Source organism: Carlito syrichta, unplaced genomic scaffold (genome assembly GCF_000164805.1).
Source record: "Carlito syrichta isolate Samal-C Ts95f unplaced genomic scaffold, Tarsius_syrichta-2.0.1 Scaffold313342, whole genome shotgun sequence".
NCBI classification, from domain to species: Eukaryota; Metazoa; Chordata; class Mammalia; order Primates; family Tarsiidae; genus Carlito; species Carlito syrichta.
Window position 1 is genome coordinate 219,502 of NW_007257438.1, and position 22,406 is coordinate 241,907.

The window sequence follows — 22,406 nt, forward strand, 5'->3', positions numbered from 1 at the left end:
GCCACTGCACTCCAGTCTGGGCGGCAGAGTGAGACTCCAACTCAAAAAAAAAAAAATACAAATACAAATTGGAGCCAAACGAGGTGGCTCACACTGTAATCCCAGCACTTTGGGAGGCCAAGGCAGGAGGACTGCTTGAGCCCAGGAGTCCAAGACCAGCCTGGGCAACAAAACAAGACCTCATCTCTACAAGTTTTTTTTTTTTTTTAATTAGCCAGGCATGATGGCACACAATCCTCTTGCCTCCCCTGGGGTCTATTTTTTGATTGGTCTGTCTGCTCAGCCAGAAAGTTAGCATGCAGTGGCCAGGGACCACACCTATCTTCTTACTCCCCATCATACACAGAGCCTGGTCCATAACAGTTGTAATAAATATTTGGTGACTGAGTGATTTCCTCTTAGAAATCAGAAAAAATTCCGGCTACTTCTGGGAAAGACAGGACATGGCAGAGGGAAAAGGTAAATAGAAGGCTACCTGGTCACTTCAAGGACATATAGGCCAGCTGATATAATTGAAAGTTGAACAAGAAAGGTGTTGGGTGCAGGAAGGCACACTGTCTTTGTAGAGGCAGGGGGTCTTTGGTCGCAAGAGATTCAAGGAGGGGCTGAGGAAGAGAATGAGACTTGGCTGAGGTGGGAGAATGGAAACATTCTCACTGAACTTTTGGAATATCCTTTTCCTAAAACATGAAACCTGCCCTGTTTATCCATTCTTCATTCAACCTTTCTGTGAAAGGCCACCAGTTAAGTTAGATAGAAAAAATAAGCCCCAATATTCCATAGCAGAGTGACCATAGTTAGCAACAGTTAGCTGTTTCAACGCAGCTAAAAGAGAGGACTTGAAATGTTCCCAACACATAGAAATGATGAATACTCAAAGTGAGGGACACCCCAAGTATACTGGCCTGATCATTATATATTCTGTGCATATAAGAAATACTCACAGGTACCCCATAAATACGTAAAATATTTTATGTCAATTTTTTAAAATATATGTATATATTTTTTAGTCGAGGTCTCCCTGTGATGACCCAGCTAGAATGCAGTGGTACGATCACAGCTCACCACAGCCTTGACCTTCTGGCTCAGGTGATCCTCTTTCTGCCTCAGCCTTCAAGTAGCTGGGACTATAGGTGCATGCCACCATGCCTGGCTAATTTATTTTTGTGTGTGTGAAGACAAGATCTCACTACGTTGCCCAGGCTGGTCTCAAATTCCTGGGCTCAAATAATCCTCTCACCTTGGCCTCTCAAAATGCTGGGATTGCAGGTGTGAGCCACTGCGCCTGGCCAAAAAAAAAAATTAAGAGAATTTTGCAAATTTCAGAGGGTTTCCAAAATCTTTTCATCATGCCAACTATACACTAGCTGGGGAAAAAAGTTTAAAGGAAAAGGCACCCAACAATTCATGGATTCATTTTAATGGTTGTAAAAGAAGATCTTGAAACTGTGATAAGTATCTGCGTTGGATGGAAGGATTGTTCAGGTCATCATCTAATTTCTCCCTTCTCATCTTAAGTCTCACACAATTTGCCAGTTAATCAGCAAACTTACATTTAAGTTACATTTATCATCAGACGATTACTCTGTAGGAACATACGCACATCTTCTCTTCTTTAAGGCTCAGCACTCGAAGAGCCCTAAGAGTCTTTCCACACAACTCTCTTTCCTTGGTAAAGAAATTCAAAGAAGGAAGGATTCATCGAGACTAGGATGGTCTTAGAGAGAGGAGGGTGGGCTTTACTTAGTCCCAGAAGGCCTGGGACTAACACAGAAGAGAGGAAGAGTGGTGTGGAGTATAGGGTGAAGGAAAGGAGGACAGCCAGGCGGGAGTGGACCAAAGTGACCAAAGAACATTAGCCCAAAAAAAGGAAAACAATAAGAAAAGAACCTGAAAATGTTCCTTGGGTTTGGTTTGTAGAATATATTAAAAGTCCCAGTAAAGAGCCAAACTTGCTCAGAAAACCAAACAGCCACCAGGCATGTGGCTCAAGCCTGTAATCCCAGCATTTTGGGAGGCTGAGGCGAGAGGATTGCCTGAGACCTCATCTCTACAATAAATCAAAAAAAATTAGCTGGGCATGGTGACACACACCTATAGTTCCAGCTATTTGGAAGGCTGAGGCCGGAGGATCACCTGAGCCCAGCAGGTCAAGGCTGTGATAGCTGTGAGCAGGCCATTGCACTCCAGCTTGGGTAACAGTGAGACTCTGACTCAAAAAAAAAGAAAAGAAAAGAAAAGAAAACAGGAACCACATAAGTATTTGAGTAGAGGTAGCATCATGGAGCTGTGTTTTAGGAACGTGAACCTGAGAGAGGAAGCCTGAAGGGAGGAGAGAAAGCAGTTAGGCTGGACACAATGCCCTACACCTGTAATCCCAGCATTTTGAGGGGCAGAGGCGAAAGAATTGCCCATGTCCAGGAGTTCAAGACCAGTCTGGGCAACTTGGCAAGACCCCCGTCTCTACAATAAATAAATAAAAACAAAATTAGCCGGATGTGGTAGTATGCTCCTATAGTTCCAGCTACTTGAAAGACTGAAGCAGTAGGATCGCCTGAGCCCAGCAGGTCAAGGCTGCGGTGGCAGTGATCATGCCACCGCACTCCAGTCTGGGTGACAGAGTGAGACTCTGACTCAAAAAAAATAAAATAAAATAAAATAAAATAAAATAAATTTTTTAGAGAAAGAAAGCAGTTGGGAGCAAGGTCAGTGGAGCCAGCAGGAGCACCTGAACTACAGGAGTGAAGGAGGGGTGGGAGGGAAGGAATCATAAAATCAAAAGGAGCAGTGATGGAGTTAAATGAAGGGGAGAGGACTAGAAAGGATTTTTAAATTAAATTTGTTTATAAAATAACTTTATAAAACGTGGGGCAATAGCTCAGCTACATACTTTTGCCATGCTGTGAGTTAAAGTCATTATGAACCTTACAACTTCTGGAACCCTCTGGAGACAAGAGATTACAACATTTAGAAAAAAGGAAACTGTAGACAGCCCTCCATTTATCTTTTCTTTCTCTCTCTCTCTCTCTCTCTCTCTCTCTCTCTCTCTCTGCTTTCTTTTCTTTCTTCTTCCTTTCTTTCCTCTTCCCTTTGCTTCTCTGCAGCAAAGGAAGCTCACAGGGGCAGCTGGCTGAGTCATGGTTCTAAATAGGTCATTGCTGTTGAATAAAGCAAGCTCTCAATGATGAAGTGAAATGGCCTCTTCGGCTCACATTAGAAGCTTTTTTACTCGGTGTGTTTAAGCTGTCTACACAACGTGCTCTTGGGCTGATTTTTTTTCAAAGTTGATTTAATCCTGGCACTTCATAAAATGTGTGTATCCATTAAAGCAAAGAGATTTTACTCATGTTCAAGAGAAATCTCTGAAAGGGTGGGATAAAACTAAATGCATGAAAACAGGCCCAAACCAGGCAACGTGAAAACACAGATGTGCAGGTTAAATGCAAGATTTGGGGAGACATTCCCCACCCCTCCCCACCCCGCTCCCAAATAAGTTTCTAATTGAATGCCAGAATGAAGCATCAGAACCTGCCAAAATTTCCTCTTGGCTGCCTTCACTGTTTAAATCATTCTTTTCTTATTGCATGTGACTAAGCTGAGAACAGTAATGGAATGCCCACTGACTGATGATTCTGGCAGTTTTGTGAATTATCACATAGAACGAAATGCTGAACCACCTTCCTCTCTCCATGGGGTTTATATTCACACTCCTACTCATGGTCTGCATCCACGACACAGCTCATGGTCACTGCTGCCATCCCTCTAGTTAAAGTGACCTCAGCCAAAGCTGCACTGTTGCCGACTAGACAGTGTGCTGTGCAAATCCTACGCACTTTAAAAGACTAAAAATAAGAACAACCTATTTAAGAAAATTATTTAGATTCGTATAATTCTTTCCTTCTTCCTTTTCTCTTCTCTGCTTGCTTTTTCATTAGGAAACTCCATAGATATAGCTTTGATTAGAATCCTGCAATAGCAAAGAAAGAACACTCCAGAGAAGCCCAGTAGAGTTTCTTCCTGCAGCCCCCAGGCTGCAGATTTTACTGGCTTTCTGGGAGGAAATGAGCTAGGTGTGATGGGATGACTAAGACAGTAACTGGCAAACATCTCAGATTCAGTGATCAGAGTTATCAGATTGGAAATGTTTAAGAGGCACAGTGTGTACTGAGAAAATTTCCAAGGTTGCCCACTCAAAAAAAAAAGGGGGGGAATTTTAGAAAATTGCTTAGTGAAAAATTAAAAGCAGTAGACACTAAGTATAGCTTGGTTAAAGAGGAATTCCAGGTCGAGCACAGTGGCTCATGCCTGTAAACCCAACACTTTGGGAGGTCAAGGTGGGAGGATTGCTTGAACCCAGAAATTCAAGACCAGCCTTGGCAACATAGCGAGTCCTTTTCTCTAAAAAAAGTAAAAATTAAAAAAAAGAGGAATTGCAGATTGCTAAGAAAGCATGGAAGGAATGTATCAGAAGTATAATGAACTAAGGAAGTGAAAAAAATGAGATCAAAATTGTTCATTCACTTTACAGGCATTTCCTGAGCACCTACAACATGCCAGTCTCCATGCTGCGTGTTGACCAAATACAGTGGAATTAGTATTGGTTCCTCAGCTCTTAGAGCTAATCTTGGCACAGGCATATCTCAGATATTATGGGCTGTATTCCAGACAACCACAATAAAGCAAGTCACACAATCTTTTTGGTTTCCTGGTGCATATAAAGTTATGCTTATACTGTGCTAAATTTGCAATTGCATTATATCTAAAAAGTATGTGTACACCTTAATTCAAAAAGACTCCATTGCTAAAAATTGCTTACAACCAAGTGAGACTTCGGCAAGTGATCATTTTTTTGCTGGTGGAGGGTCTTGCCTCGCTGTTGATGGGTGCTGACTGATCAGGGTAGTGGTTACTGAAGGTTGGGGTGGCTGTGGTAATTACTTAAAATAGAACAATGGGCCGGGCGTGGTGGCTCAGCCTGTAATTCCAGCACTTTTAGGAGGCTGAGGCGAGAGGATTGTCTGAACCCGGGGGTTCAAGACCAGCCTGGGCAACTTGGTGAGACCTCATCTCTATAATAAATCACAAAAAAAATTTTTTTTGTAAACTAGTCGGGCGTGGTGGTGTGCATCTGTAGTTCCAGCTACTTGGAAGGCTGAGGGGAAAGGATCGCCTGAGCCCAGCAGGTCAAGGCTGCAGTGGCCATGAGTGTGCCACTGCACTTCAGCCTGGGTGACATGAGTGGGACTCCAACTCAAAAAAAACCCCAAAAAGACAGCAATGAAGTTTGCCACATTATTTGACTCTTGCTTTCGTGGGAGATTTCTCTGCAGCATGCAATGCTGTTGGATAGCATTTTACCCACAGTAGAACTTCTATTGTAGTTAATCCTCTCAAACTCTGCTTCTGTCTTATCAAATAAGTTTATGGAATATTCTACATCTTTGTCATTTCATCAATGTTTGCAGCATCTTCACCAGAAGTAGATTCTATCTCAAGACAATATTTCTTTGCCCACCCATAAGAAGCAACCCCTCATCCACTCAAGTTTTCTCATGAGATGGCAGTCATTCATTCACCTCTTCAGGTTCCGCTTCTAATTCAAGTTCTTCTGTATTTCTAGTCTTGAACCCCTCCAAGTCATCCATAAGGGTCGGCATCCGCTTCTTCCAAACTCCTGTTCATGTTGATATTTTGACCTCCTCCCATGAATCACAGATGTTCTTAATGGCATCTAGAATGGTGAATCCTTTCCAGAAGGTTTTTTCTTTTCTTTTCTTTTCTTTTTTTTTTTTTTTTTTTTTTTTTTTGAGTTGGAGTCTCACTCTGTCGCCCAGACTGGAGTGCAGTGGCCGCTCCCAGCCACCGCAGTCTCGACCTGCTGGGCTCCGGCGATCCTTCCACCTCAGCCTTCCAATAGCTGAAACTACAGGCGCGCACTACCACACCCGGCTAATTTTTGCTTATTGTAGCGATGAGGTCTCACCAAGTTGCCCAGGCGGGTCTCAAACTCGCGGGCTCAGGCAATCCACTCACCTCAGCCTCCCAAAGGCGCGGGATTATAGGCTGAACCACCGAGCCCAGCTTTTTTTTTTTTTTTGAGTTGGCGTCTCACTCTTTGCTGCCCAGACTGGAGTGCAGTGGCACACTCACAGCCACCGCAGCCTCGACCTGCTGGGCTTAGGCGATCCTTCCGTCTCAGCCTTCCAAGCAGCTAGAACTACAGATGCACGCCACCATGCCTGGCTAGTTCAGAAGGTTTTTCACTTGACTTTGTCCAGATTCATCAGCGGAGTCACTATCTGGAAACTACATTCTTACATAATATATTTCTTAAATAATCAGACTAGAAAGTCGAAATGACTCCTTGTGTTAGCAGGCATGAAAACAACATGAACCTCTTTGTACATCTGCATTAGAGCTCCTGGTTGACCTGGGGCTTTGTTGATGAACAGAAATTTTTCCAAAGGGCATCTTTTTTCTTGAGCAGTAGGTATCAACGGTGGGCTTAAAATATTTAGTAAACCATGCCATAAACAGATGCGTTGCCATACTGGCTTTCTTTTTCTATTTCTAGAGCACAGGCAGAGTAGACTTAATTCTTTTTTTTTTTTTTTTTTTTTTTTGAGTTGGAGTCTCACTCTGTCACCCAGACTGGAGTGCAGTGGCCGCTCCCGGCCACCGCAGCCTCGACCTGTTGGGCTCCAGCGATCCTTCCGCCTCAGCCTTCCAAGTAGCTGGAACTACAGGCGCGCGCTACCACGCCCGGCTAATTTTTTGATTTATTGTAGAGATGAGGTCTCGCCAAGTTGCCCAGGTGGGTCTCGAACCCGCGGGCTCAGGCAATCCACTCACCTCAGTCTCCCAAAGGTGCGGGATTACAGGGGATTTAATTCTTAAGTGCCCTAGGATTTTCTGAATGGTCCGTTCACATTGGCTTCAACCTTACAGTCACCAGATTCCTTAGCCAAGTCAGCCTGTCCTTGGAAGCTGTTATTTATTGTAGTCACCTTGATCAATGATCTTACCTAGATCTTCCAGACAACTTATTGCAGCTTCTTTATCAGCACTTGCTGCTTCACCTTGCACTTTTATGTCATGGAGACAGTGTCTTTCCTTAAGCCTCATGAACTAATCTCTCCTAGCGTCAGACTTTTCTTCTGCACCTTCCTCGCCTCTTTCAGACTTTCATAGAAGTGAAGAGAGTTGGGCCTCACTCTGAATTAGGCTTTGGCTTAGGGACTGCTGTGGATGGTTTGATCGTCTGTTTACACCACTGAAACTTTTTCCATATCAGCAATAAGACTGTCTTGCTTTCTTATCATTTGTGTGTTCACTGGAGTAGCATTTTGAATTTCTTTCGAGAACTTTTCCTTTGCATTTACAACTTGGCTAACTGTCTCGCACAAGAGACCTAGCTTACAACTTATCTCCACTTTCAGCGTGCCTTCCTCGCTACACTTAATCATTTCTGGCTTTTGATTTAAAGTGAGAGATGTGAGTCTCTTCTTTCACTTGAACACTTAAAGGCCACTGTAGGGTTAATAATGGTCTAATTTCAATATTGTTGTATCTCAGGGTATAATAGGGAGGCCTTAGAAGAGGGAGAGATGGGTAAACACCTGGTTGGTGGAACAGTCAGAACACACATAACATTTATCAATTAAGTTCACCATGGCATTCCCAAAACAATTACAATAGTAACAGCAAAGGTCACAAGTCCCAGATCACCAAAACAGATACAATCATCACAATAAAGACATTTGGGAATATTTTGAGAATTACCAAAATGTGGCACAGAAACACGAAGTTAGAAAATGGTGCCAATAGATTTGTTCAATGCAGGGTTGCCACAAACCTTCAATTTGTAAAAAACACAGTATCTGCAACATGAATAGAGTGAAGCACAATAAAAAGAGGCATGCCTACACAGAAAAAGAGACCATTCTAAATTAAAAGAGATGTAAGATTCAATGTATGGTATTAGATTGGACAGACTAGCTACAAAGACCATTTTAAGGACAACTGGGAAGATGTGAAATATGCGGTAGGTTTTTTATAATATTAAGAAATACGACCAAAAAAAGAAAGTATGAACACTTTTGTTAGGTGTGATAGTATTTTGGCTATGCATAATAAAGAAAGTCAGTCCAGACGCAGTGGCTCAAACCTGTAATCCCAGCACTTTGGGAGGCCGAGGCAAGAGGATTATCTGAACCCAGGGGTTCGAGACCAGCCAGGCAACTTGGTGAGACTGTGTCTCTATAATAAATTTTAAAATGAGCTGGATATGGTGGTACGCACCTGTAGTTCCAGCTACTCGGAAGGCTGAGGAGGATCACCTGAGCCCAGCAAGTTAAGGCTGCGGGGGCTGTGAGCATGCCACTGCACTCCAGCCTGGGTGACAGAGTGAGATTCCAACTAAAAAAAAAAAAAAAAAAAAGTCATGGTATCTTAATCTGTTTATAGTACATAAACATTTTTAAATATGTTAAGCAGTTAAATACATATCAAAAATTTAGAAAGTTTTTAGACTTTTCTGTTTTCAAAATTTCTAATTTTTATACTTATATATTATAGAAAGTACACACTTTAATAAGTATATATTTATATATAATGGAATATATACATTTTCTATACAAAAAATGAATATGCATTTATATTTAATCCCTTTTTAAAAGCAAGAACACTAAAAATTAATAAATGATTTACATGTTTTTAAAAACAGGTATAGCTATATGAAACATATTATTAAATGTATTTTTTAGAAATAAAAGAGTAACAACCAGAAACACAGCTAAAAGAGTTAAAAGTAACTGTCTTTGGGGAACAAAATTGAAGAGGAGAGGGGAAGTGGAAAGAGGGGTGTTTTTCTTTTAAAAACCTTTCAGTCTATTTGATTTTAAACATGTGTTTGCATTACCTTGACTTTTAAACGTGTTTAAATAATGTTGACAATATCTCTCAGGATCAGTACACATCCAAGTCCTACTTCCCACCCATCTCTATATCTTAGAGTTGAAGTTGATCTTTGCAAAGATGACTCTTTTGTTTTGCAAGGTTCTGACCTGTAAAAAAAAAAAAAAAAAGATTTAATTACACTCAGCGCACTCTATTTAATTAGGCAAGAATGCAGACTAACACATTTTTAAAAGATATTTCTTTGTAAAGTTGAAACAAAAAGTGATTGTGAACCAGGAAATTAAATTAACCACAACATTCTCCAAGTATTCTGGTTGGTTCTGAGGCCTGACTGGTAAGTAAGTCTCATTCACTATAAAAATGCACATGCCACCGGGCTCGGTGGCTCAGCCTGTAATCCCGCACCTTTGGGAGGCTGAGGTGAGTGGATTGCCTGAGCCCGCGGGTTCGAGACTCGCCTGGGCAGCAAGACCTCATCTCTACAATAAATCAAAATATCAGCCGGGCATGGTAGCGCATGCCTGTAATTCCGGCTACTTGGAAGGCTGAGGCGGAAGGATCGCCAGAGCCCAGCAGGTCAAGGCTGCGGTGGCTGGGAGCGGCCACTGCACTCCAGTCTGGGTGACAGAGTGAGACTCCAACTCAAAAAAAAAAAATGCACAAGCCAAGATGGTTAAGATCATGGCAAATCATGTTCAAAATACCAAGGGGATTCCCCTGTCAGTGAGAGTCTTAGAAAGTTTCATGGCATGACCTGTTTCAAAAACGGACAAAATAATCTTACATTTTCATGATAAAATTAAGATTTAATGAATACGAATGCCATAACTGAGAGAAAAACACTGACCAGAAGATATTTCCATCTAAAAATACATTTAACATAATTAAATCTTGCATTAGACATTAGGTATCTAATGTGTAATAGTTGATCTGATTTTTAAAGTATTATACAAATCATAGGGATAAATGAAAGGCCATCTAAAGAAAGAAAAACACCATTACATTGAGGAAATAATCTCACCATTTCGTTAATTGGAATGGCATATTAACACAGTCATATTTTAATTTGGTGGGACAGCATTGACATGTCACTACTAATCTGATTAATTGGTTGGTTTTAACTCATTAATAAGCTTAATCAGTTATTATTCCTTCATTCAACAAATAATTATTGAGCATCTATACGCAGGCATTATGTTAGGGTCTGGGAACATAAGCAAGATAAACACAATCCCCACCTCGTGGAGTTAGAGTCCAACGGGGAAGACCCATACCAAACAAGAAAGCAGAAGCAGCGTTCTTAAGGGAGAAGTAGATGAATGCCTTGAGAGTGTGTAGCCATCTTACCACAAATACAGACCAGGCACTTCTCAGTCCTTTCTCTAGCTCACTCTCGTCTTCAGGGTGGACAATCTGAGAGTAAATCCTGAATCTCCAGGGACTTTGGTGGCAATGCAGAAATCAGACTGCCAGATCCTCCCTGGCCCATCTGCAGAGCACAGTCTCCTTGAGAGATGCAGTTCATGTTGCCTTGTTTTCCTTGTAAACTCTTAAGGAGATTTGCATCCCAAAGGAATGCTGATCAGGGACACTTGCCAGAATTATTGAGGTGAGATGATTTCATGGATAGCTCTTAAGACAGGTAACAAAGTCTAAGAGAAGCATGCTCCTAACCTGAATATACTCGTGGATACTAATATTGCAACACCACGTAATTCCAGAAGGCCTGTTTAAATGAATCTGGAATGCCTAGATACCCCCAATCCACGGATTAGATGGATGGAGTAGGACGAGCTATGCAAATTGCAAAACTCTAATTGTAAGCAAAATGTATATTTATTTTGTGAGTCAGATTGGCATCATATTCTAAAATGTGGGTTTTTGTTTCTTTCAGAATGTTCTCATTGTTGAGGTAAGCTGGTTTTTCCTTTCTCGTATTTGGAAGTTGAAAGAATCTAACGGTGAGTTTTAAAACGTGGAATTGCTCTCAAATTGGCCAAGAATGTATCGAGTTCCCATTATGTGCATGCCTCTTCAAACATATTGAATAGGAGCTACCAAGCATTCATGTTTCCAAGTAATTTAGAATAAAAGCTTTGCAATAAAGATTGTGTGTCTTCTTGAGGAAACCTGAGCTAAAAAAAATTAAAATTTTTTTTAAAAAAGGTTGTGGGTACTTTATCCTATTTTATCTCTAATTTCACATCTCTAAATTTTCTGCCGATGTGTGAATCAGCCATTTCTAGAGAAGAGAAAACACATTCACAGGAAATTCATTTCATATAAAACCCTAAATTCAGTATTCTAGCTAAGGACCTCTAATGACTTGGAGCAATTCTCAAATAGCTTCTCAAATCATAAATACTACCAATTTAAAAGTGGCTAGGGGGAAGTTATGATTTTTGTTTTTCTGTTAAAAAAGAAAAAGGGCCGGGCTCGGTGGCTCAGCCTGTAATCCGCGCCTTTGGGAGGCTGAGGTGAGTGGAATGCCTGAACCCGCGGGTTCGAGACCTGCCTGGGCAGCGAGACCTCATCTCTACAATAAATCCAAAAATCAGCCAGGCGTGGTAGCGCATGCCTGTAGTTCCAGCTACTTGGAAGCAGAGGCGGAAGGATCCCGGAGCCCAGCAGGTGAGGCTGCGGTGGCCGGGAGAGGCCACTGCACTCCAGTCTGGGCGACAGAGCGAGATTCCAACTCAAAAAAAAAAAAAGAAAAAGGAAGGAAGGAACGAAGGAAGGAAGGGCAGACTAGGGGAAAGCTACTATTTTTTAATTTGTTTAAAAAAGAGAGAGAAGGAAGACAGTTTGGGGGGAGAGAGGGAAGGAAGGAGGGAGGAAGAGAGAGAAAGAAGGAAGGAAGGGCAGACAAGGGGAAAGCTATGATTTCTTAATTTGGTTTAAAAAAAGAGAGAAGAAAGGAGGGGGAGAGGGATGAAGGGAGGAAAAGAAAGAAGGGAAGGAAGGAGGGAGAGAGGGAAGGAAGGAAGGAAAGAAGGAAAGGCAGACTAGGGAAAAGCTATGACTTTTTAATTCAGTTAAAAAAAGAAAGGAGAAGCCGGACTCGGTGGCTCAGCCTGTAATCCCGCGCCTTTGGGAGGCTGAGGTGAGTGGATTGCCTGAGCCTGAGGGTTTGAGACCCACCTGGGCAACTTGGTGAGACCTCATCTCTACAATAAATCAAAAAATCAGCTGGGTGTGGTAGCACAAGCCTGTAATTCCAGCTACTGGGAAGATTGAGGCGGAAGGATCGCCAGCGCCCAGCAGGTCGAGTCTGTGGTGGCCGGAAGCAGCCACTGCACTCCAGTCTGGGCAACAGAGTAAGACTCCAACTCAAAAAAAAAAAAAAGAAAGGAGAAGGAGGAGGTGGGAGGGATGAGGGTAGGGAAAGAAAGAAAGGAGAGAGGAAGGGAAGGAAGGAAGGAAAAGAGAGCATGAGCCCTGTGGCAGCAATGGCCTAAAATGGCAAATGGCTACACTTCCTTCAGGAGCACGCCTGTCTTATCAGCTGGCAAAAATTCAGGGGAGCTGCTTTTCAGCTTTTGTTATACAATTGCCTGTGTGTGCTATGTGTATCTAGTTTTCCTGACTCAACATAGCCCATGGAGTAGACCCTCTAGCCAAATGAATTGCCCAACCCTGGCTCAACTCAGACCTGTTGTTTTGATAATCAGCTCCTGACAGCTGATTTCTGTCCTAAGGACAATAAATCACTGCTGCCCATTCTCCTCTAATTGTGCAGCAGCTCATCAACGGAGATGAGCCTGCACTCATGGCAGCCGTGGACCCTCAGAATTCATGGGCTGTCACCAGCTGCTGTCCAGACACATTGCACTTCCCAGCCACAGAATCCCCTATTGAATGAGGAGGACAAGGGGGAAGTGTTTATTCATTCAGCGTATTCAGATGTACATGTCCATGAAAATTCATGTGCCTTGTATTGTGTTACATAACCTCCGGGCCAAATTTAGTCCTCGAATGTGCATGCACGAGTCCAAATGTACTCAACGAGGACTCCCACATGCTCTCCAAGGGCTAAATTTGGCCCTCCAACACAGCAGCTAAAAGATTCAAGGAAGAAATATTCACCAGTAGATTCCCCAAAACCCAGCGTCCAGAAAGAAGTCCTGTCTAAATAAAACATAACCAACTCGTCCTCCTACTTTGACTCCAACTGGATGGCATTTTAAATTATGATCCATTATTAATAAGGAATCTTTCCCTGGATGAAAAGTCTGTTATTCCGCTCAGATGCATTTTGTTGAATCTGTCCTCTTTGCAAAGGATGTCGTTGGGACTGGGAGGACCATGAGAGCACTGCTCAGCAGCATGGAGAAATACAAGCCCAACACCATTAAGGTAGCCAGGTGAGTAGGACATTCATAACACAATGATTTGGGGTTTTCCAAGCAAGCCCAAAAGGAATGCTAACACAAGATGCTCTTTCCAAAGAACAGAATCTGTTCCAAAGAAGTGACCTTTTGCCCTGGGGTGTTATGGTTTGGCTACAGCTCATGTGACTGCCAGCCTAAGAGAGTAGAGGGAGGAGGACATACTTGGCTGTGTTTCTGAGCCCCTCTTTTCTTTTTTGGGGGGGTTGGAGTCTCACTCTCTCGCCCAGACTGGAGTGCAGTGGCCGATCCTGGCCACCGCAGCCTCGACCTGCTGGGCTCCGGCCATCCTTCCGCCTCAGCCTTCCAAGTAGCCGGAATTACAGGTGCGCGCTACCACGCCCGGCTAATTTTTGATTTATTGTAGAGATGAGGTCTCGCCAAGTTGCCCAGGCAGGTCTCGAACCTGCAGGCTCAGGCAATCCACTCACCTCAGCCTCCCAAAGGCACGGGATTACAGGCTGAGCCACCGAGCCCGGCTGAGCCCCTCTTTTCTATGCCTCCCTCAGCTGTCTCCAGGAGCAGCCAGATGACCCTTCTGCAGGTGCCCTGCCCTCTTCCAATTGTCCAGAACCATCGATGTAGTGCCACTATAGCAAAACATGTATTTTAAGTGCATATTTTAATGATGTTTAAGTCTATTTGCAATTCACAGAGATTTTATTGGGATCACTAAAACATTTTTTTCTTTTAATGGTAGTTTGTTGGTGAAGAGAACACCCAGGAGTGATGGCTTTAGACCTGACTGTAAGTGGTTTCTTGGTTTTTACCTATTGGTTGGTTTCTTGACGGTGGTGTTTTGCTTTGTATTTAAGAATCTTTTGTTTCCTATTTGACAGCATTCCATGGAAAGTGGAAGCTACATAGGGCTATTAGTCCCACAAATAACTTACAATCTCCCCCACCCTATTAGGGAAAACAGAGTTCTTTATTTTTTTCTTTCTTTCTTTATTATTATTATTATTATTATTTTTTTTTTTTTGAGTTGGAGTCTCACTCTGTCGCCCAGACTGGAGTGCAGTGGCCGCTCCCGGCCACCGCAGCCTCTCCTGCTGGGCTCCGGCGATCCTTCCGCCTCAGCCTTCCGAGTAGCCGGAATTACAGGCACGCGCTACCGTGCCCCGCTGATTTTTGGATTTATTGTAGAGATGAGGTCTCGCTGCCCAGGCAGGTCTCGAACCCGCGGGCTCAGGCAATCCACTCACCTCAGCCTCCCAAAGGCGCGGGATTATAGGCTGAGGCACCGAGCCCAGCTCTTTATTATTTTTTTTGGTTGGTGTCTCACTCCTTCACCTAGGCTGGAGTGCAGTGGCACACACGCTCACGGCCTCCCCAGCGTCGACCTGCTGGGTTCCGGCAATCCTTCTGCCTCAGCCTTCAGAGTAGCCAGACCTACAGATGCACTACCACACCCGGCTATTTTTTATTTTATTGTAGAGATGAGGTCTCGCCAAGTTTCCTGGACTGGTCTTGAACCTGCGGGCTCAGGCAATCCACTCGCCTCGGCCTCCCAAGATGCTGGGATTACAGGCTGAACCACCGAACCGAACCCGGCCGACAGAATCCTTTAAAATGCGGGTCTTTGGCTGAGCATAGAGGCTCACTCCTGTAATCCCAACACTTTGAGAGACTGAGATAGGAGGATTGCTTAAGCCTGGGTGTTTGAGACCAGCCTAGGCAATACAGCAAGACCCCGTCTCTACAAAAAAATCAAAAAATTAGCCAGGCATGGTGGAACATGCCTAGTCCCAGCTACTCAGGAGGCTGAGGTGGGAGGATCGCCTGAGCCCTGGAGGTTGAGGCTGTGGTGAGCTGTGAGCATGCCTACACTCCAGCCTGGGCAACAGAATGAGACCCCGACTCAAAAAAAAAAAAAAGAGAGAGAGTCTTAAGTATTCTCATTTGCGTCTTTTACAGGAACTCTGTTCTGTGCATCAGTTTTGTTTATTTTTAGGTTTTACACTGCACCTTAACTCTAGAACTCAACTGAAAAGTTTCAGGGGGTAGAGAAAAACTTGACCCACTGGACTGATTCAGACATGTAGGATCCCTGCCTTGGCCACTGTTCCAACCAGACAGACACAGCGAGGTACCATGGAGGTTTAGAGGGACTGTCATATCACCATAAGGAACTGTCACCAGACAATGCACAATGGTGACCTTTAGTAGGCCTGCATTTCAGCACACAGAAGGGGAAATCTGAGCCATCTCCCCACTACCTCCAAACAAAAGTTCCATAAGCCATAGAATTAGAGCAGATATTGCTGGATGCCATCTTCACACTTTCCTTCAGATTTGTGTTCCAGAGGGCTTTCCTTACCTTACCTAGGGCACTCCCCTCTCCCTCCTCCTCCCCATAAGACCAGTTCTAACACCAGGAAGAATAAACAAGCAGCCTGATTATTTATTATTCCAACACTAGAGCCGATTTTTTTTTCCCTTGCATAGGCAGACTTCAGTTTGATTTTTGTAACGTACATTTGCTCTAAAGCCCCTGGGATAGTTTGGCTACAATTCTCAGCAAGCTGAATAAACATTAGAGAAAGAGAAACGCGGTATGGATAGGTCACATGCCAGTGACATTTAACCAGCGACTCTTGATTCTAAAAACAAGTCTCATTCTTGTGCTGGATGTGCTCTATCTAGACCGTGTCAGTCCTGGGCAGAGAGACCCAATCGAGTGTTCCTGTTTGTTACTAGTATCAAGAATATAATCCGGATGTAGTGAAGATTACATGAGGTTACTAAATAGAAATTATCTAAGGCACTAGTATAAAATACAGTATAGATAAGATTTTAACTGAAGTTCAAAAGCATTCACTTCAAACGAATCCAATTAATTACAAATTTCTTCTGTCACTTATAGCAACATCAATAAAATAATAGCAGCTAACACTAAGAGGATGTGATGTGCCAGGCACTGTTCTAAGAACTATATAGAGATTAACTCTTTTTTTCTCCACAACAGTTCTCTAAAGATAGGTACTATTGTTATACCTCATACCCATTTTATAGATGAGAACATTGAACATGGCAAGGTTAAATAGCTTTCCAAGATCATGTAGCTTTAAATGTAGGTTCTGGCTTCAGTCCCTGCTGTGACTCTTGCAAGCAATATCTACATTTGTGATTGTTAATGTAGGAGCTACTCTCGTTTACCAGCCAGTGGCAGGTCACTCTGATTCCTGACTATCCAACTGATCCATCATCCTTCTTTTATTCTATGACATTTCAAGGTTTGGCCTTTTAAACCTGCTTTGGGTTCTAATCTTCCCAGTTTGAGTTGCCTGCCTAATGGAGAGATTGCATTGCTCACTGAAGTCATTATTACAACTCTGGTTACAACCCATTCTGAAAACAACTCTGGTTTCCTGGGATTCACTCATGTTTGTTTTTTGTTTTGTTTTGAGACTAGATCTTGCTTTGTTGCCTGGGCTGGTCTTGAACACCTGGGCTCAAGCTATCCTCCTACTTCAGCCTCCCTGTAGCTGGGATTACAGGCGTGCAGCGCTGAGCCCGGCTTCATATTCTTTTTGTGAGCTCAGAATCTCTGTTTCTTCTCTTTCTCTAAATTTCTGAAGCTTTGTACATTTCGTTCCTTTCTCATTATTGATTCTTTCTTTTATGCTCAATGTAACCTCTGACATCTTCTGCTTTTTCTTCTCCTCTTTGATTATTTTTTCCAAGAAGCTTTGCGGTTTGGAGGAATCAAACCGGCTTCTTAACATGTGATCCCATAATACAGTCCTAGAAAATAAGCCCCTCACTTCTAGCACTTTCTGTGAGCAGGAACCAGTTGTTTTCTCCATGTGAGAGCATCTTTGGTCACAGTCACTTTGTGCTGTGAGTCACTGGCTGTACCAAAGTACAGTTTCATAAACGTAAGCAAATATATCTCTTATCTGTAATACTGTAATAAACAAACTTATAAAATTCTAAAATACTGAAAAAAGTTTGCAAGACATTGGGCCAAGGCACATTTATTCTGTTTCAAGACCTCTGAAGAAGGAGAACTATTGTCTGTTCCTTAAGAATCCACTCCAATAAAAATATTTTCAATAGTCTTCTTTTGCTTAACTTAAATACCTTGTACTGCATCTAAATTCATTTCCTCTCATTCTGCCCTCAATAGAGATAAAGAGCTAATTAATGTCCTCTGCATTGTGGACCCAAAGACCAACATTAAAATAACCCTTCATGTTCTCTTCCTCAAGCTGAACAACCTCATTTCCTTTCATCTTGTCTCCCGGGTTTTGCTTTCCAGCCCTTTAACCAGCCAAGACGCTGAGTAAGTGAGAGAATTGCTTCCCAGTTACTGTAGCCTGTGCACCTGTTCACCTGTATTGCAGTATCATAATGCCTTCTGCTTGAACTTCCCTTTATGCTGTTCAGAGTGTTTCCTTTGGCATCATATCATTGCATCCTGCTTGCTTTGAAACCAGGCCACATGACTAACTCACGCATACTTCTTGGTATGCACCAGGCTTCCTGAGCCCTCTCTCAGCTCCGTGTTCTGGGAGATCCATCTTTCTTCATTGTGTGTGTGTGTGTGTTTGCCTTATCTCCCCAAGTAGTCTTTCTGGTCCAGATCTCTCTTGGGCTTGTCTTATGCATTCCTTGCCACTTTTCTCACCTCCTTCCATCTAAATGAAAGGTTGATCACAACACATACGTGACTTACATTTCTATAATCTAAATTTTGTTTCTTTTTTTCTCTCCCTCTCTCTGCTAAGATGCTGGATTTGAGATTCCAAACTTATTTGTGGTGGGATATGCCCTAGATTACAATGAATACTTCAGAGATCTGAATGTAAGTCTTGCATGCAAATCCCTAGCCCCCTTTGCATAAGAACTTAACAGTGACTTATCAGTTTAACACATTATTGAAAGAGTAGTAATAATGACTGCTATTTATTGAGTATCTTTGGTGTAATATACATGGTGGGCACTTTGCGTCCATCTTTCCAATTAATTTCCAGTATTATTCTTCAAGGTAGGTATTAGGATGATGAAAGCAAAGGACGATTTCCTGTATTTTGTTCTAAAGAAATAGGAAGCTAAAAGCAGAAGTGTGGTCTGACACTGATTCTTCTCCATGGTCATTGACTGTGCCCAGTCAACCATAACAATTCTATACATTGTTTATGTCATTGCTTGAAATCTAGCAGGTTTCGATCACAGTGGCATGCAGCCCATAGCTGTTTCCCTTTGGGGGACATGGTCTCAACACACAGATGTGAACCTTTAGTGTAGACCCCCAGCTGTGTGACCCTAGAAGCAGACATCTTACAAAGTGGACCAATCAGTGTTTCTCTCCTGGGAATTAGAAAACAAAAGTCAGCTGGGCTCAGTGGCTCAGCCTGTAATCCCCCACTTTGGGAGGCTGAGGTGAGTGGGTTCGAGACCCGCCTGGGCAACTTGGTGAGACCTCATCTCTACAATAAATCAAAAATCAGCCGGGCATGGTAGCGCGCTTATAGTTCCAGCTATTTGGAAGGCTGAGGCGGAAGGATCGCCGGAGCCCAGCAGGTCGAGGCTGCAGTGGCCGGGAGAGGCCACTGCATTCCAGTCTGGGTGACAGAGTGAGACTCCAACTCAAAAAAAAAAAAAAGAAAGAAACCAAAAGTCACAGAGGGTTTTTGGACTTCAGCCACTATAATAGCAGTGCCCCAGAGAGCACCTACAGCACCACGGGCTGAAGTCTTGCACCTGCCTTTCAGTTTCTTCCTTGCTCAACTCTTCCTTGGATTTTGTGGGCTACTCTAGTATCCTACCAATCAACTGCCCTTTTTTGCTTACATTAGCATAACTCCATTTCTGTTGCTTGCATTCAAAACATTCCTAACACATTTCTTGCTGCCCAAAAAGGTGAAATGAGTCTATATTGTATTCACTGGGTATTTCTCTGTTCTCCCAAGCAGTTGTCATTTTACCAGTAGGAAACTTCTATTTCTACCAGGGCTAAACATACTACTCCCTCAGCTTTTCTGGCTTTTAGGGATCTAGGGAGCCAGATTTGGAATAGGGCTCAAAACTAAAACAACAACGAACCTCTATTGTCAAGACTTTGAACAACTCTCTTTAGACATTGCACACATGTGTAAACACACACTTATATAATGAAATGAACAATGACCAATTATAGGATGGTGTTCTTTTACTAATGCATCACATTTTCTTTGCCTCATATTTTGTTAAGAAATTGATGCATCTAAATCCTTTATTGTTTCAGCACATATGCGTGATCAACGAGCACGGTAAAGAAAAATACCGCGTCTAAAGACATAAATTCTCACCACCGGATTCCCATGTAACTTGGTGCTCAAGATGACAAGACACTCAAGCCAGCTGTACAGTTTGTCTCCCCAGGCATCTTCACTCAGCAAGATAAAAAAGAAAAAAATGAATGAGAGCACATTCTTGTCCAAGATTATAATATAAAGAGCACCAAAGGATCTTAAGCAATGCTTTCATTTGACTTGTTCCAAATTAAACACTCCACCTGGTGACTCAGCCAGTTCTATCTTCCTCACACTCCTGAGCTGTGCCTTCTTTTGTTGTGATCCAGTCATCATGCCTGATTGCTATTCCCAGGAATACCCCACCTAGTTACTCAAATATTTTTCACTTAACTTTTTTTAATACTCTATTTTGGTAATATTTTACAATATTAAGAACCCAGAAACCTTTTAACTTAACTCCTGAGCCCCATATGTTAGGAAAGCAATCAGGCTCTCATACTGAAAAAAGAGGGAAAGGACAATTGAATATCAATTTTTGTTTGCACATTTCTGACAGGCCATTATTATCTGCTTTGACAAAGCCTTTCTGAAATGCAGTGTACAATGAATCTTAATGATGTTATGAAATGAGCCTGGGCTCGGGGCTCTTGTTCTGAGCTTCCGGTATGTGATGACGGTACGTCATGTATGCATGGATGTACTCAACTGTGTTTAATACTCTGAATTTTAATTAGAGAAAACACAATGGCGGCAAGGCTGTGGTTTCTAAGCTGCATCCTTTTATTCATGTGGGACATGAGCAAATGGCAGAATTAAGGGGGAATGTTTTCAAAACTCAAAACTAAGCAAGTATAAATTTTTCCTCTATTTGCGTCAAAGGACAAGACACTGTTCTGTTAGGTACTGTCCTAAACATGAACACAGAGGTTGAATTATTCTTAAAGTATCCTTGTAAGACTCATCATGAAATTCAAGGCACTCTAGGAAACAAACTTACTTAAAGTTTTTGTGGATAAGTTTTTTTTCAACTGTTTTATAAGACATTTTCTAATTTATGGGGATTTGCATTGAAAATAAACTTGAGTGCCAGTAGAGCTGTTTTTATTCACTTCCTAAAAAAAACAAATGCAAAATAAATAATTAAGCAGCCTTTGTTTGGTTCTGAACCATATGTGGTGTATTGTTATTAGGTTCTAGCTTCCTTTACACTAGTAAAGAATAAGAAAATGTGTTATGTTTTATAACTGCTTACTGCTTTTCCTCTGCCTTCATACTTTTTATATACTTTGAGCTGTTAAAATGTATGTGAGTCAGTAGCTTAAATATACTACTCTATATACCTATCCTGTGGCTTTATTTTTGTTAACCTGGATCAAATCCAATTTATGCACTAGTATAAGCAAACGATTAAACCAGGCTAGATCTGCTGGATTTTTGAGTTTTTGTTTTGTTTTTCTTCTTCAGCTTGTTTGTAAGAACAAGGAATTTTAGTGGCAAAAGATTGTCCGCATATCTTTGTTTCGGTCAGAGAAAAAAACAAACCACACCCAGATATCCCAAGGGGAAAATCAGCTAAGGGGATCCCTTCTAGCTTTGTTTCATAGAAGAATTGGTACACAAGTGATAGATTTATAATTCTGCATAAATGTCCAATACCTTATAATATCAAAATTGATGATCTAAACATAATTTTTCACAATGCCACACTTATATCAGGGGACCTAAAAAAATCCAGACACACATTTGAGATTCTAAATCTAAAATTATTCGTAAGCTATACAGTATTAAAATGTTTTCTTTAAAAAAGTTGAATTTTAGTAAGCATGAGTATCATTTTGAGGGCTCATGTTTATTCAAATTAGAAAGGAAATTGATCTACTTTGCAGGATTGTGAGTACTTATGTAATTAGTGCTAAAAAAGAAGAATTCATTAAATACACATGAAGTTTAATCATGCCTGCAATTTTTTCCTACCAGACAATATTTTGACAGTGATAGCCAAAAAAGTTATTTTGGGAAGCATAGTATGTCCTTTTGTCTTGCAAAACTCTATTCTATTTAACATCACTAAATTTATTCATTTGAAACCAAAAATGTAAAAGCCTATTACCTAATAGAAAGAAATGCATTATTTATTTTTGTATTCCAAAGTTGATACAGAGGGGAGAAAGTGTGATGTGTGTGTATTTCATTGGGACATTTGGGTTCAGTTATCATCAACATAATTAGTAATACTTTGGGATTTTTCCAAACAAATTAGAATCCCTTATTATAAACTGGCCCTTGCTTGCATGGACCGGAATGTACCACATGTTGAACTATGTACCCCAAATGTGAACTGCAAATGGTCAAATCCCAACGTGCCTTGTTTAATTTCTGACACTGTGAAAACAGCCTTTGGGAGCAGAGTCAGGCATGGCTCAGCCTCCTGTGGGCTCAACTTGTTTTCCCAACTGAGAGAAGCAGCAACCAATCCCACTTCCAGAGACCTGATGTCATAAAAATATGTCCTCTTTTTTGTCATACAGGTAGTGTGTTTTAGGAATGAAAAACACTAAACCACAGTCTACCCAGCTGTCAGGCTAATTTGGGCAAACTTAGCATTTGAGAGTTTCACTTACTTTGCTGTCATGAAGCTCCTTTGGATCCCAAGACTGGCACTTGGTGGCTAGTTTCTGAAGGAAGGAAGGGATCTCTGAGTGCTGGTTCGGGGTGGTGTGCAGAGATAGAACGAGGGTGGACAGAAACAATGAACTGGGCTGCATTGTTTCTTGACTTCAGTCACACCCTGGAGGTTTCTGAGTTCTGTGCAAAGACGAGCTCACGTGGAGGCTCACACCTATAATCTCAGCACTTT

The 22,406-nt window shown here is 42.0% G+C and overlaps 1 protein-coding gene across 2 annotated transcripts in view; it reads left to right on the forward strand.

Annotated features, from left to right (window-relative positions):
• PRTFDC1 (phosphoribosyl transferase domain containing 1) overlaps positions 1-20,980 on the forward strand; it is a 100,002-nt gene extending 79,022 nt beyond the window's left edge. Inside the window, exons 5-9 of one of the 2 annotated variants that reach the window (XM_008070295.2) lie at positions 10,814-10,831; positions 13,201-13,283; positions 14,008-14,054; positions 18,041-18,117; positions 19,540-20,980. In XM_008070295.2, coding sequence (XP_008068486.1) covers positions 10,814-10,831; positions 13,201-13,283; positions 14,008-14,054; positions 18,041-18,117; positions 19,540-19,587 — 273 coding nt within the window. In that variant the 3' untranslated portion in view covers positions 19,588-20,980. The remainder of the gene's footprint in view (positions 1-10,813; positions 10,832-13,200; positions 13,284-14,007; positions 14,055-18,040; positions 18,118-19,539) is intronic. The other variant, XM_008070296.2, reaches the window with a different exon arrangement.
• Positions 20,981-22,406: the final 1,426 nt, after the last annotated feature.